This window comes from Branchiostoma belcheri, unplaced genomic scaffold (assembly GCF_001625305.1).
Source record: "Branchiostoma belcheri isolate BF01 breed outbred unplaced genomic scaffold, Haploidv18h27 scaffold287, whole genome shotgun sequence".
NCBI lineage: Eukaryota > Metazoa > Chordata > Leptocardii > Amphioxiformes > Branchiostomatidae > Branchiostoma > Branchiostoma belcheri.
The window spans coordinates 128,839-144,251 of record NW_017803895.1 but is presented as its reverse complement, the minus strand read 5'-3'; the positions used below and the strand labels follow the sequence as shown (position 1 = coordinate 144,251).

Genomic DNA, 15,413 nt, shown 5'->3' with positions numbered 1-15,413 from the left:
TTTCACTGACGTCATAGATCACCACTTGGCAACGCAGCGTCAACAGTAAAGGTATTTTGGCTATTTTAAGACTGTGACAGGGTCTTGACTATTCTATATAGACAGGTACAAAGGGGTACGGGGTTAGTAATATCCAAGAAGATATGGGACATAAGAGTGTTAAATTGTTCTGCTGATGTAAAGAAGGGACAACGACAGGTCTTCAAGGAATATTATTAAAGAGAGTGGTTTCTGTCCATGTCCCAACAGTTGGCAGAAAAAGTTGGTTTGTACTGGTACAACCCTTTTATCTTGAGCATGGAATAGCCCAGTATAACGGTACTTGCCCAAAATTTCGGTGAGTCATCAGACTAGAAAAAGGCTGGTGCGTACCTAAAACAGACTGACTTGTCTCCCTGTACGTAGATACCTAATTGATACAGCCGTCCCAGACAATCAAAGTGCCTAAAGGTGCTGTCTGCGTTCAAAATGCCTCCAATCGTGTCCAAACTAGCGACTGTCTTCCCAGCGGACCAAATGGTCGAACTGCTGAAGCACATCGACGAGAATGTGCGACAGATCGTGTCTACTATGAGGGAACAAGGAGCCGAGGTTCGGGGGAAGGTGGTAGTTCTTCTCGATAAGTATTTGGATCTGCTCTCCGGGGCTCTGCGTGAGTGCATGCTCTTCAGGTGAATCTACTTTCAATAACTGAATAAACCTCTACGTTTTGTAGCATGACCAAAATTAACTCTCTTGGATAGGCTGTCTAGGCAATGACAAAAAAATACGGCTATGTCCATGTGCGGGCACAAAACCACACTCTGGCCTTTGCTTTCAGTTTTGGCATACATTGTACATACAAATGATGGATGCAGGATATCCTTGAAATGAATAAACAGTCATGTATCTTAATCTCTAAACGTCCGTAACGTCGAGGTTTCTCGCCTTGCCGTGTTCAATACAGGAACTTCATCGAGATGTTACAGAAGAATCTTGAAGGCATTGAGGACATCCTTACCCTTGTGAGAAATGGTACTGTCAGTGAGGTCCTGACAGACCTCAGGCTGGAAAAGTACCTGCCAAATTTCGAGAAGGAAGACCTGAATTTTGCCTACCAGCTGATGAGGGCTGACTTTGATGTAGAGCAGGTTTATCTGCCCACCCGAGCGGCCAAGGAGGCACTGCATGACCGCATCCAGGAATACCGTAAGTCTTTCAAGTCCATGTCACGAATTTGGCCTCCCGAACGTAACACTAGCCAAACGCCGGCTCCGCCGTCATGTGTTACAGGAGTAGGTCTCAGAAAAAAAAGTCGGTTGATGTTCGGCGGGGTCGGCTACGCTGTGTGAATCTCGTCAAGTCGCATGCAGTCACATACCTGACTATTCGGCTCCGCAAGACGAATTTTTTAACTGTTTTTTTAAACATTCGGAGGGGGGGGGGCGTTCGGGAGGTTCGGCCATGGTTATATCTAGGATTTGCTGTAAGTCAGCAGAACAACAGCCAACCATTCGGCAGTACGTCAGTAGTGTGCGGGTCGAATTTGATTCAAATCTTAACTCAAGTTTGTATAGAAAGGTACACCTAGGCGCGGCCTAAATCTGGTATGACAGCTCACGAATGTGGTCAGGTAGTGTCTGGGGAAACGTCCTGGGTTTGAAAGGAACTAGATCGTACTTTTAATAGTGTTATTTAATTGCTTTCACGCCAGCAGTTTGTTTTTCTTTGATTTACAGGCGTTGATCTCAGTACGATAAAGGATCGTATTGGGGAGGTGAAAGGCGAGGGGGAGAAGTGCTTAAAGTCCTGTCAGGAGATCACGAAGCAGTTCAAGGGATTCCTTGAAGAGATCAAGGAGACACAGGAGAGCATCAGCAGTCTGCTGGGACAACATCGTAACCGAGAAACAATCATGTTTGGGTCATTCCTCGCGGCCCTGGGAATTTCTGTTGCACTTCTTATAGCATGTGTAGGAGGTGCCGCAACAGCTTGCTGTGCGATGTTTATTGGAGCAGTGGCCATGGTCATTCCAGCTGAGGTGGCAGGAGGGTTGGCTATTGCCGGTGGTGTGACTTCTGTGGTCTCAGGGATAGCAGCATGGGGTATACACAAAAAGAAGAAAGGTTAGTAACTATGTAAGTATGTGGGATCGTCTGGCGTAGCGGTAGCGTCTTCGGCCCAGACTCGAGAGGGCGAGGGTTCGAATCCTGCCCGATGCCAGCGATATCTTGTGCCCTTGGGAAAGGCACTTAACACGACTTTCCTCACTTCACTCAGGTGTAAATGAGTACCTAGCTTCGGCTAGGGACCTCCCTCGGATAGGACGCTAAATGGAGGTCCCGTGTTTGGGAGAGCAACACCCCAAGCACGCCTGACGCACGTTAAAGAACCCACCTCACTTATCGAAAAGAGTAGGGGACCTTCCCGGTGTGAGTGGTTCAAACCTTACAGTCTGTCCCGGGGTTGACATCTTTGAAGAGGTGATAGTCACCTGTTATGTCAATCCTTCCACAAATGTGGTAAATCGTCATAAAAAAACTAAACCTGCACGTGACATTTACATATCATCCATTTACGTAAAGGCTATCCTAGGAAAGAGAAAGAAAGGGGCTGTATTAAAGCACAGAAAAGTAATGCTAACGAAAAGGCAGAACAAAGAACCGTATAAAGATGAGTAAAAAATGACAGCCAAAAATATGAAGTTGTATAATTACATAGCTTAGTCTAATTGGTTTTTATTTGTTGTATACTCGATGAGTCATAGTTACCACTTTGCTTACATGTAAATTTCAGAGATGGAGAAAATTGGTGAAGCCCTGGAGGAGTTGCAGAAGCAGCTTGATGCGATGCACCTTGATGCCGGCAAGCAGAAGACTGACTGGGAGAAGATCGCCACCCAGGCAGAGAAGATCGTTCACTACATCGACAACTCAAGGATGGAGAGAGCCGCAGGCAACCTCCAGCCCAGCCACCGCCGCCCGGTGCAGGAAGTGCTTGACGGGGTCCAGGCGGTGTTGGAAGATGCTGCAATCCTCCAGGCTAACGTGGTCCAGTTCAAGAAGGAGGCAGAGCGTGTGCAGGGAAACCTTCGTGACCTGTCTCTGTTGAAGGAATCAGTAAGTAGTTTTCATTAACTGTTGGATCATGTTTTCATTATGGTAAAGTCATCTTAGAAACTTTTTTTTCTAAATCTGGAATTCTGTACAGTTCAAAATGTTTACAATCAATGCAAATGAAATGTAAGACAGCGACATTATCAAGTACAATGTACAATGCAAAAGTGTACAGGTGACCGTTTGAACACATTTTGGCTTTCTTGCTAAGTATATATAACAATATCTCCAGGCTGTGTTATGAGTATAAAACTCTGAACTACTTTGCCCCCAGGACAAGGTACTTGCTGTTCCAGTAGGAGAGAGTGCATCGCACTTCCAGGGTTTGTACAACATGATAACTGGGTTTGTGGCAGCTTTCAAGAAGGGAAGCAGCAGCGACCAAGGTCAGCTCAGCACTGCATTGTCTAAGGCTCTGAAACTGCAGTGATAGGCTGGGTGTTGGGCTGCCAAGGCCAGGGATATTCCCCTTTCCCTGTTGTTCTAAAGAATCTATTTGTCCTAATCCCCAAACATTCCTTCTCTCCTTCTTAGTTCGAAATCCCTTTCGACAAAGTATTTTTATCACACCTTTTTTCTGATATTTGCCTGGAATTGTGACAAAATATAGCTGCATGAAAAGTAAGGAAGATAATTAGCAGATCACAATTTGAATATTCGGTCAAATATAGACGTAAACCTGTGGCATTAACATTGGTGTGTTATTCTTTACAATAATTGATGTGCACTGCAAAATCACCTTGTAACTCATCTATATGCATCATAAGGTAACCCCCGGAACACTTTAGACCGGAGTTTACGAATTAATTCATCTTTCTTTTAAAAGAAAACCTCATAAATAACCCAACTTTCTATTAGCTTAATTCCCTTTTAGATAGTCTTATTATTATTAGTCAATATAATGTTATTGTAGCTGCTATACTTCTTGGTTTGATTTATTCAAGTGTTACTTAGCTTCTTCATTAGTTTATTTTGCTATAATTTTGATTTTGACTGTATAATGGGTACTTATTTAGTGTTGATATTTTCTCTTCATTTGCCTTGATTTTCAGTTAATCAGTTTAATTGTGATTGTTTTGTTATGTTTAAGGAGAAGGACTTGTACAAGCCTTTAAGGCGTCATGTTCTCCTGCACAGTGTTTTTGATTTAATTTACTTCACCTTGTATCTTGTTTTTTTGTGTGCGAAATAAATAAATAAATAACAAAATAAAAAAATTAATAAGGCATTATGCCTGCGTCAAACATGCAAAAGGTTCATGTACACTATATATACATGACAGCAATGATACACCGTAAATATATCGTGATGCATCCGTATACTGTGGGAAAAAAGTTATTCAACAATTTCTATTAAAATTATTAATATATCTACTCATTGTATGTTACATGTATTTGTAATTGTGCATCTTTTAAAATTATCCATTGTACTAAATCTGTCAAAAGAAAAGGAATCTAATGCACTCTAACTTAATGTTGTGAAATGCATGATATTAAATAGAATTGTGTTTGTGTGTTTTAAATAATGACTTGTGTTTCAGTGAGGACCAATTTGTGATTAAACAAACAATGACTATAAAGACACTTGTATGATGTGTTCCGTTGTAGACTGGATTGCGTTGTAAAGTGTTTGTTAATTGAAGGAAGTCAGCTCTAAATTAAAGTACAGACAAGTTTGACCACGAATCCACACAGGGGATAGAACAAGAAAACAATTTTATTGTTGAAAATTACTGTCAGGAATAAGTGGTGTTGGTTTGGTCCCCCTAAAAGCTTGTTCTGGAACTGCAGGGGACTCTCTGGCGAAAACGTTAAAAGCCAATAAGTCCAGCTAGGAACAATGTATTTTCATCATTTTTGGTGTGTAGGTAGCTGAAGGAGAAATGTACATAATTAAATACAAATTATGCAAATGGAGAGTTAATTTGCATAATTAGGGAGAGAATTCTATAATTACAGTGTTTTATATATAGTACTTTTACACATGTAATCTATTTAATCTATGGCAGGTGAAACATCAACAGATACCAATTATGCAAATGATGACCTAATTTGCATATATTATGCTAAAATTTAGATGTTGTTTGCATAATTAATAAGGACAAATTCATATATTTAATGGAGGTATGAGATCTCCGAATTCTTGTTTATTTTAATAATTACAGTTCAACTTTGCTTCAGTTTATTTGAGGTTCAACTTGACTTGATGTAACCAGTAGTACTCCTCCAATGCGCTGCAGCAGTCTGGGCCGTCTTCTAAGTTATAAAGGCATGTACAGCAGCCTGGCTGTGTGGATTGGCAAGAAAACAAAGTCGGACATGCGTTATAAAAATCGGCTGGTGAGCTACGCCACCACTTTAGATGTGGCTCACCGTATGGTGATGTCAGCACATTGGTAACGTCGTCATCTTTGGGTTCATAGTTAGGCCACACCAAGTAAATTTTATGGATGACGTCCGCGCGCGCATTGATTTTGGCCTGTTCCTAGAAGAAAAAAAACCAAGAAATTCCGCTTCCTGTAACTATGACCAAAGAGTCACGACAGTGCCGCAAATCGTCAGATTGACGTGAAACCCGTAACGCGAAAACAGGACAGGACGACAACTGCTGTTCCACCTGGTTTATTGCTGTTTTGATGATGAATAAAAGACTTCTTACTTATTACACTGTGTCACCTCATTCAATTTGTGTCCTAACATTTGTCGTCTCTTTGTATATTTCTAATCTAGGCATCTTGTTTTTAGGGCCCTTCTTGTTTTTTATTCGCCCTCTCGCATTAGATTTAGGGTCTCCAAAGGACGTCATCCATAAAATTTACTTGGTGTGGCCTTACGTACAAATAATAAGGATACCTTGATCAGGAAGCTTATGATTGCAATGAAAAATATGACAGTGTACATGAATGCTATGTAAAAAGTTTGAGTCAACAATACAGCTAGGCTGGTGACAATGGCCAGGAGCATGAACAAAATCCCCTTTCCTTTCCAGAACTTAGCAAAGAGTTGGTTCTTGTCTAAGTAGCAGAGCGCACAACCGATAGACCAGAAAATCCCGCTGGGTGAGCAGCTAGCGTTGTCGTCATCATCCACTCTCACGGCGGCTTTCCTCACCCGGTAGTCACCGTACTCCCAGATTAAAGTTCTCAGCACCTTTTTAGCACTCGGGCGCTCCTTCGGATCCCTGCTCAACATGCGCCGGACCAGAGTTTTACATCGTGAGTTCCATCACACGAAGCTCGGTGTTCCCTTCTGTTACAACTCGGGCTATGGGCGTCGGGTCGGTCTCCGCACCGACAAAAGGTGTCAGGTAACGATCGTCACCGCACGTGCCTGGAGTCAAACGTGGCCTACAACAGTAACCCCACACTTTGGTTTCTGTGCACATAAAGTAGGAATATACAGCACTACGTACCTACCAAGCAAGCATTATATCTGTGTTTCAACACCAATCTGACAGTGAGAAATCCCTAAGCTAACAGGTGTCGCGCTTCCTGGTGAATGTAACCTTATATCTCAATCCAGGTATGTACGAGACCTCACGGTTCATAGATCACCACTTGGCAACGCAGCGTCAACAGTTAAGGTAGCCTGGGTGCCAGACTGTTGCCAGGGGCCGTATACAGCCTAGGGTCCAACAATTTTACCATAGACACCCCCTCAGATGGAAGGGTAAGTTTAGATCTGAACGTAGAAAAAGACCTGTGCATGTGGAAACATTACAATTCCTTTTATCCTTGCAGACTGCAAACAATACTACGCTATTTGATACTTTGATACTCGCTCCTGGGGGTTTTCTATTTTAAGACTGTGACAGGGTCTTGGCTATTCTGGTGTAGACAGGTTCAAAGCTAAAGGGGAACGGGGTTAGTAATATACAAGCAGATATGGGACATAAGAGTGTTAATTTGTTCTGCCGATGTAAAGAAGGGACAACGACAGGTCTTCAAGGAATATTATTAAAGAGAGCGGTTTCTGTCCATGTCCCAACAGTCGGCAGAAAAAGGCGGTTTGTACTGGTACAACCCTTTTATCTTGAGCATGGAATAGCCCAGTATAACGGTACTTGCCCAAAGTTTCGGTGAGTCATCAGACTAGAAAAAGGCTGGTGCGTACCTAAAACAGACTGACTTGTCTCCCTGCACGTAGATACCTAATCGATACTGCCGTCCCAGACAATCAAGGTGCCTAAAGGTGCTGTCTGCGTTCAAAATGCCCCCAATCGTGTCCAGACTAGCGACTGTCTTCCCAGCCGACCAAATGGTCGAACTGCTGAAGCACATAGACGAGAATGTGCGGCAGATAGTCTCCACCATGCGGGAACAAGGAGCCGAGGTTCGAGGGAAGGTGGTAGTCCTGCTCGAAAAGTATTTGGAATTGCTCTCCGGGGCTCTGCGTGAATGTATGCTCTTCAGGTGAGTGTGTTTATTTGTTTTTGGAAACCGCTACGCTTTGTAACATGACTAACTATACATACCTGGCAAAATGGTGTTCACAAAAATTAACTCTCCTGGATAGGCTGTCTAGGCAATTGGAAAAAAAGATGACCAAGTCCATGTACGACCGCAAAACCGCCACCCACTCTTTTCTTCGCTGTCAGTTTTGCGTTCGTTGCAAATTATATTGGAGTTGCCAAGTGTACGCGGGACTGAGTCTTGTTGGCTTTGGTAAAGCCTGGTATCAGAATGTCTTCATGTATGGTTCAAAGAAGCGTTTTTACATTGCAGTCTACCTTTTCTATTCATTAAATTTGATCATTTGAACTGGTGCTCTGGTGACCCCAGTTCAAATATTGAATGTATACCTGCTAACCAGAGTACCAAGTTGCATTCTCTACCCAGGTTCCATAGACGCTTTAGACATGCACATTGTACATATAAAAGAATGGTGATTACTTACGTCAACTGCAAGATGTCCTTGAAAGGAAGCAGGAAACAGTCATGTAATACTATGTCATCTCTAAAGCATCCGAAATCAAGGTTTCTTGCCTATTCATGTGTTCAATACAGGAACTTCATTGAGATGTTAAGGAAGAATCTTGAAGGGATTGAGAATATCCTTACCCTTGTGAGAGACGGTACTGTCAGTGAGGTCCTGGCAGACCTTAGTCTGAAAAAGTACCTGCCAAGTTTCCAGAAGGAAGACCTGAATTTTGCCTACCAGCTGATGAGGGCTGACTTCGATGTAGAGCAGGTCCATCTGCCCACCCAAGCGGCCAAGGAGGCACTGCATGACCGCATCCAGGAGTACCGTAAGTCGTTAAAGCCCCTATCACACATTCGCGAATTTGTCTCCCGAACACTAGCCGAACGCCAGCCCAAATTGCCATGTTAGGTCAGCGCAATTTGGGCTGGTTTTGGTGAGGTCAGCTACTATTCGGATGTTTCAATTCTTTTACACAATCGAGGGGTAGTCGGCCATGGTTCGCTAGGATTCTGCTGTAAGTCAGCAGAACAGCAGTCAACAATGCGGGAGTAAGTTAGTAGTGTTCGGGGGTCAAACTTGACTTAAATCTAACACAATTTCGTTTCGATTTGTAAACTTTAAGAAAGGTAGGCGATTTTAGTTGCTTTCAGACCAGCATTTTGTTTTGCTTTGATTTTCAGGCGTTGATCTCAGTACGATAAAGGATCGTATTGGGGAGGTGAAAGGCGAGGGGGAGAAGTGCTCAAAATCCTGTCAGGAGATCACGAAGCAGTTCAAGGCATTCCTTGAAGAGATTAAGGAGACACAGGAGAGCATCAGCAGTCTACTGGGACAACATCGTAACCGAGAAACAGGGATTTTAGTCGCATCCCTCGCGGCCCTGGGAATTTCTGTTGCATTTCTTACAGCATGTGTAGGAAGTGCCGCGACAGCTTGCTGTGCGGTGTTTCTTGAATCGGTGGCCAAGGTCATTCCAGCTGAGGTGGCAGGGGGGTTCGCCATTACCAGCGGTGTGGCTTCTGTGGGCGCAGGTATAGCAGCATGGGGTCTACACAAAAACAAGCAAGGTTAGTAACTAAGCCTACATGTGTCACCTATGTTATCCCTTGAAGTAAAGGCTATCTTAGAAAAGAGAAAGAAAGGGGCTGTGCTAATTAAAGGGTAGTAGGGAAAGGTAATGCTAACGAAAAGGCAGAAAAAAGAATGATGTACTATATAACTTGAGATGAGTAAAAATGACAGGTGTGTCAAAAAGATAAGGGAATTGTACACATAACTTGGCCTTATTTGTTTTTATTTGTTGTACACTTATAGTTACATGTACATTTCAGAAATGGAGAACATTGGTAAAGCCCTGGAGGAGTTGCAGAAGCAGCTTGATGCAATGCACTTTGATGCCAGCAGGCAGAAGACTGACTGGGAGAAGATCGCCACCCAGGCAGAGAAGATCGTTCACTACATCGACAACTCAAAGATGGAGAGAGCCGCTGGGGACCTCCAACCCAGCCACCGCGGCCCGGTGCAGGACGTGCTTGACAGGGTCCAGGTGGTGTTGGAAGATGCTGCAATCCTCCAGGCTAACGTGGTCCAGTTCGAGGAGGGAACAGAGAGAGTGCAGGAGAATCTCCTTCAATTGTCGCTGATGGGCGAATCTGTAAGTAATTTTTTTTCGATTCGCAACTAGATTTCATAGATAATCTGTACCTCGAAAAACTTAAGACAATCTACTAACCTACACAGAGATATTACTAGACATGTACACCCACCTGAGTCCTGGGTCACGAACTAACTTTAGAGCAATTATCACTTCCAAGCTCAACTATGCTAACAATACTTCTTCACTGATTGGTTACACTCAGTAACCAATCAGGGCCTACCTATCGCGCTAATATATCATCATCATCATCTCCTAATATATGCAAACATCTCTTTCCATATGGTTACCCACAAATTACCAAAATCACAAAGGTCATGTCCGTTACACTATAAGTTGGCATTGCATATTCTTAGAATGGAGACTCCGGTCTGATAACCTATCGTCCATTCTACCGAGAGAGATCCGGATCGGAGTTTCTGTAAACAGTAATTCCGATGAGGATCTCTGACAGTGCATACATTTTTGTAAGTTATATAAGACCTACTAGTAAATATCTTAAATGTATGCGTATAGTGAACATTTATCACAGATTGCAAACGTACATACACATGTGTGTACAAGGGGGTATATATGTCGAACAACACGAGATCTACAGTGTCTTTTAGACTGTGGATTAGATGATTGCATCTCCTTTGCGTTTCACAAAAAATGGTTGCGGACATGTGGCTTTTGTGGTGTGATCAATCTACGCCCAAACTTAAAAACCAAAAGTGTGACACAATTTATTTTTCGTTCAACCTTTACTTCAGGACGCCGTGCTTGCCACACCCGGAGGCCCGAGTACATCTCCTCTCACGCCCCTGTACGGCCTGATCACCCGTATGGTGGACGCCATGCAGACGGCCATGGGAAGTAGCGGCGGTGTGGCAGAGGTTGCACAGAGCATGGCAGGTCTGACAATGAGGTGAACTGAAAAGACGCCTATCATAGCTCTTTTCTGTTTTCACTGCCTAAAATTTTAGCATTTGTTCAAAGTATTACCTACATGTAAAGTTGGGATGTACTATATTCCAAGCTTTTGTTTTGTTAATTGCATACTACACAGTAGCCATTGGATGATATACATTCTTGGTAGAATACACAAAAGAAGACAGTATATTAGAGACCACAAAGTTTAGAATTACAATTCATTTTTGGGAGAAATTTAGGAACTTTGCAAAGCTGTATGAATGTCAATATATATTTGGAAATGCAATGCATACGGCCGGCCACGATCCTTGTCGGTCTTATATCTTAACAAACTATTAAGGTTAACGTTATTCTGGCATTCCCTCATCAACTAAGCAAATGAGATCCTGACTTATGGTATGTTTACTGATGTTTATCTTCATTCAACTTTAAAATCCCTTGACTACTTGTATGAAACCTCCACCATTCACCATTTGGGTTTTGCTTTGCCATTATGCAAATTAGATTTCCATTTTCACTAGATTTAGATTTCCATTTTCATTATGTTGATGTTTCTCTCGTTCTCAGTTACACATGTAATATGTTTTAATATTATCTAGAAACAGCAAATGTAGAGAATTAAGATCCCTAATTACTGTTACTTGCAGTTTGCCAAGTGGTTAAAATGACGGGAAATGGTTATTTTCATTAAAGTTGTGTAGCTTAGTTTTCATGTTGGTCTGTTCTTTTTTTATTTTAAAGCAGCCCTGTATATCTGATGTCCCTAACAATTGCAAGAATTAAGGTGTCCTCCCTGGCTAATTTGGCATTTTAAACTTTTCATTGTTTTGTCACAAAAAATGTAGAAAGAACTGTAGTTGTACTGAATATTGATACGTGGATACAAAAGGGTTATGAATATGATTTTATGGACCATATGGATGAAGTCATCATATTTCATTGCCCCAAATATGATTATTTTTAAAGTTATGATCCAGCACTTTGGTACAAGTAACTGCAATAATAGTGTGATTTTCATGTGCATAATGGTCAAGGCCACAAATGTACGTTTGCACAAATTGATATCTACTAATTACCTGTACTTATAAGAAGATAACCTAATAGCCTAATTAAAAGCTAGTTATTCCCTAATAACTATAGCTACGAGTAATTAGTGATATTGATTTGTGCAAACGTACATTTGTAGCCTTGGCCATTATGCACATGAAAATCATACTTTTATTGCAGTTATTTGTACCAAAGTGCTGTATTTTAACTTTCCTCTGCTTCTTCTTCCTCTTCTTCTCCAAACAAAAATGAATGTCAAAAGTCAATGACCTGAACCAGACGTCACCATGGTAACTAGTGTTGGAATACTAGTACATCATGTTGCAATTTTATGGCAGGAGCGATTTAGACTCCTGTCTGGCCATGAATGTGTTTAAGCTAGTTTACTACTAAGAATTAACAGAGCACATGCGAAGGTGAATATTATGTATTTGCTCTGCAAATGTTACCTTTCTAGTCAATTTATTACATTTGATAATTTGTACTGGTGCTCTGGTGACCCCAGTTCAAATATTGAATGGATACCTGCCAACCTAACTACCGCGTTGTATTCTCTACCGTAGTTTGGGTCCAAAGTCCAACTGGTTGCATGTAAACAATGTAGCCATTTTCACTTAGACGGCGCGCTCTCTGCGACCTGAAATTGGCACATGCTGACTTTATGTGAAATTTATGAATCGGCACTGTACGTATGTACTGAGTTCTTGAGTCGTGGAGCTTCGGTAGCCTGGGTGCCCGGCTCCGTATTGTCGCTAACCGCTATGGACTACCAAGGCCTGGAGCCAGGCCAGAGCCTCCGATGGACGTGATCTTTTTTTTTTCTTTTTTCTTTTTGTTGAGAACAGGCGAAAATCAAATCGCGCTCGGATGTCATCCATAAAATTAAGTCGGTGTGGCCTAAGCAAAAAAAAAAAAAAAATGGAAAATGCGTATACAATCAATCAACCACACCGACCTTGCTCTTGGCCTACTCCTATCTATGCTTGGGCTATGTGTTCGGGAAGTCGTGTTTGGATATATGTGTGACAAGGTGTTTATAATTAGGTTTCAACGAGGTTTCTATATTTAGAACAACAACAATAGAAAACGCCAAAAAGTAGTTACTCAAGCAACTGGATATGATTTTAAAAACGTCAGACGTTTCAGGTAGTATCCACTCGTCAGTGACTGAGAGACCAGAGGGGAATTGCAGGTTTATAAGCACAAACTATTGATTGATATGCAAATAAAGTGAAGACATTTTTTTTTGGAAGTCGAAAAAGGAACAAGAAAAATTGTCTTCACTCAATAGTTTGTGGTTATAAACCTGCATTTCCCCTCTGGTCTCTCAGTCACTGACGAAAGCTAGTGGATACTAGCTGAAACGTCTGACGTTTTCAAAATCATAATTATCCAGTTGCTTGTCGTGTGTGTGTGAGTAACTGCTTTTGGCGTATCGTATTACCTGGATGTCTAACCTTCATCGACGTAACAAAAGAGTACGCCCTGTCGGACGAGTGGTTGCTGTGTGCCGTCACGCAGCTCTGACCGTCAGTTTCACTGACGTCAGGTGTCTGCATATCTCAGGAAGGCGCGGAAAGTTTCGGTGCCATTTTCGCTGCAGACATCGCCTCGTCAACAGTCACCGCCTGTGTGATCGTCACAGCGTCTAGACAAGGTAGGACACAATCACGACGTGTAGATTACCCGCACTTTTTAGACATCTGTATGTGATTTGTTTATCTGTACTTGTTTTTGTATTGTCCCTGTTTTTATATGGGCCTCTGGCCTGAAGCAAAGAATAAATAAGATTACTGATAGCTCCCGGGTATTTGACGGTTGCTGAGATCTAATGGCCTCTCTCGAATAGAATCAGATACTACTAGTCTCTCGTAACCCCTTTACTATTATATAAGGAACTGGACAAAAATGCCCATCTGTGGTTGCAATGTGGTGCTTGCTTGTATGCAGAGCATGCGGTGTCGTGTGGCGCAACGGCAGCGTGCGCGACTCGGAATCAAGAACTCCCGGGTTCGAGTCCTGACATGCCACCGATCAAGATTGTGCCCTTGGGAAATGCACTTTAGACAACTTTCCCCACTAGACTCAAGTGAAAATGATTATTGTCTGCGTGCCCAGTATTTGTTTCTATGTGCGGGACACAACACCAACAGCTGCCTCTGTTCCGCGTGTATTGCATTGTTGCAATTTCAATAAAGTCAAAATGCAGATTTGCATAATTGATGAGGAAATTCTATAAATCTGCTTGTTCGATAATAGGACTATGAAACACTTGTGACATGTAATTGAAAACGAGACAAAACATCTGAGGATATAGATTATGATACATTTGGAAGTTAAGTGAAGGTGAACAGCAATAAACATAATTTATTCAAATCATTTCACTCATTTGCGTAATTCATGAGGAAGTGCTATAATGGCCGTTTTGTTAAGATAAGGCTATCATTGAGTGGAGATTAAGATCAACTGATATATAATCCATGCAAATGAGGCTCTTATTTGCGAAATCAATGATTAAAATTGTATAATTCGTGATCGAACCGGCTCCGTCAGTGTGACTCACCGAAACTTTGGGCAAGTACCTGAAACTGGGCTATTCCACTTTTCCCGTGTAGTGGGTGGGTGGGGTCTTGTGAAAACGTTAAAGCTATATTGTGTAGAATTTCAACTATTTCAAACATAGTTGTTTCCCCACATTTTCTTTCTCTGTAAGCCTACCTGGGTTCATAATCATGACATTTGGGGATTTAAAGATCAACGTCGTTACACCGCAAAAAAGTGTTGGAAAACTGCGCACTCATGGAGGGGGACCAGTGTAAGCGCATGCAAATTTTTGGACTTATTTTTTAAATAATTTTTTTCCTGGGCAGATTTTGCACAGAAAGGCCCAGTTTTGTGGTAAGGAGGACAGAAGAATGTAATTTTTTTTCAAATCTGCCCAAAACGTTTGACCTTCAGCAAGACTTGGCCTTCTATCGGCCCCGAGATAGGTCCTGGCTGAATGGACTGTTCCACTTGGACAGGGGGTGAAATCCAGGTATCATTTCAGTATTTGGGCTGTAACTCAAAAATAAGCAGGAGTCGAACTTCCACTATTTGTGCCAAAAGAAACCTGACAAATTCGGCTTTGCAGTGGGGGTAAAGACTTGAGGTTTGGAATAAAAGTAAATGTGTTTTAAAGTGCTTGTTTCTAGTGGTTTCACCATAGAATCCCAATGGAAGCTTCATTCACTGCTCCCTCCCCTCATCGGTGCTACCGGCCACCCCCGAATCCAGTCGAACCGCAGGTCACCGTAGAACGCGTTATTCACCAGTTTCCCATCCCCAGAATGCAACGCGAAAACAGGGGGTCTAACCTCATTTGCATAGGACAGGAAGGCATCGGAATGATCCTGGTGACGTTAAACAGCTTGTTTTTCAGTGTGTTTTGAGGTGTTGGGTCATTTGATGCTGTTGTAATTTTCAAGACAGGAAACTGGACTGCTCCACATTTTCCAGTCTTTTATCAAGCCGCCCTCCCCGTCAATGATCTACATTGGAGTCAACTTTTACTTCAGGAAACAGAAGTATTGTTTTGGGTGCATTATCAGTGTACGATGTGTGTATGTTTGTTTGATTAAAGTACTAGGATCTTAGCACGTAGGTGGGTGAAGAATATTGACAGACAGAACAGCACGTGGTCAAAAGGCCACACAGGAAATGCTGATTATATGCAAGACGCCAGGAACAGAGCTTTGTTTTAGTTAGGCCCACAGGGTTGGAACGTTGCGAAATCACTCTTGA

The 15,413-nt window shown here is 42.2% G+C and overlaps 3 protein-coding genes across 3 annotated transcripts; all 3 read left to right on the top strand.

The window, feature by feature from the left end:
* Positions 1–337: 337 nt before the first annotated feature.
* On the top strand, positions 338–3,908 carry LOC109472864. Its single transcript, XM_019772727.1, has 5 exons — positions 338–671; positions 947–1,188; positions 1,719–2,105; positions 2,776–3,098; positions 3,370–3,908. Exons 1-5 carry the CDS (start codon positions 469–471, stop codon positions 3,523–3,525), a joined length of 1,311 nt encoding a protein of 436 aa, XP_019628286.1. The 5' UTR covers positions 338–468; the 3' UTR covers positions 3,526–3,908.
* A 3,395-nt stretch (positions 3,909–7,303) lies between these two features.
* LOC109472862 lies at positions 7,304–9,089 on the top strand. The gene is made up of 3 exons (XM_019772726.1): positions 7,304–7,506; positions 8,101–8,342; positions 8,698–9,089. Exons 1-3 carry the CDS (start codon positions 7,304–7,306, stop codon positions 9,087–9,089), a joined length of 837 nt encoding a protein of 278 aa, XP_019628285.1.
* Positions 9,090–9,358: 269 nt separating this feature from the next.
* On the top strand, positions 9,359–11,247 carry LOC109472866. The gene is made up of 2 exons (XM_019772729.1): positions 9,359–9,671; positions 10,424–11,247. Exons 1-2 carry the CDS (start codon positions 9,402–9,404, stop codon positions 10,580–10,582), a joined length of 429 nt encoding a protein of 142 aa, XP_019628288.1. The 5' UTR covers positions 9,359–9,401; the 3' UTR covers positions 10,583–11,247.
* Positions 11,248–15,413: the final 4,166 nt, after the last annotated feature.

Bases quoted from the DNA above. Each gene is read 5' to 3' on its own strand.
- LOC109472866 (XM_019772729.1), top strand. From the start codon at position 9,402: ATGCACTTTGATGCCAGCAGGCAGAAGACTGACTGGGAGAAGATCGCC. The intron at 9,672-10,423 runs GTAAGTAATTTT...CCTTTACTTCAG, and splicing joins TGTCGCTGATGGGCGAATCT to GACGCCGTGCTTGCCACACC.
- LOC109472864 (XM_019772727.1), top strand. From the start codon at position 469: ATGCCTCCAATCGTGTCCAAACTAGCGACTGTCTTCCCAGCGGACCAA. The intron at 672-946 runs GTGAATCTACTT...TGTTCAATACAG, and splicing joins CGTGAGTGCATGCTCTTCAG to GAACTTCATCGAGATGTTAC. The intron at 2,106-2,775 runs GTTAGTAACTAT...TGTAAATTTCAG, and splicing joins TATACACAAAAAGAAGAAAG to AGATGGAGAAAATTGGTGAA.
- LOC109472862 (XM_019772726.1), top strand. From the start codon at position 7,304: ATGCCCCCAATCGTGTCCAGACTAGCGACTGTCTTCCCAGCCGACCAA. The intron at 7,507-8,100 runs GTGAGTGTGTTT...TGTTCAATACAG, and splicing joins CGTGAATGTATGCTCTTCAG to GAACTTCATTGAGATGTTAA. The intron at 8,343-8,697 runs GTAAGTCGTTAA...TTTGATTTTCAG, and splicing joins TGACCGCATCCAGGAGTACC to GCGTTGATCTCAGTACGATA.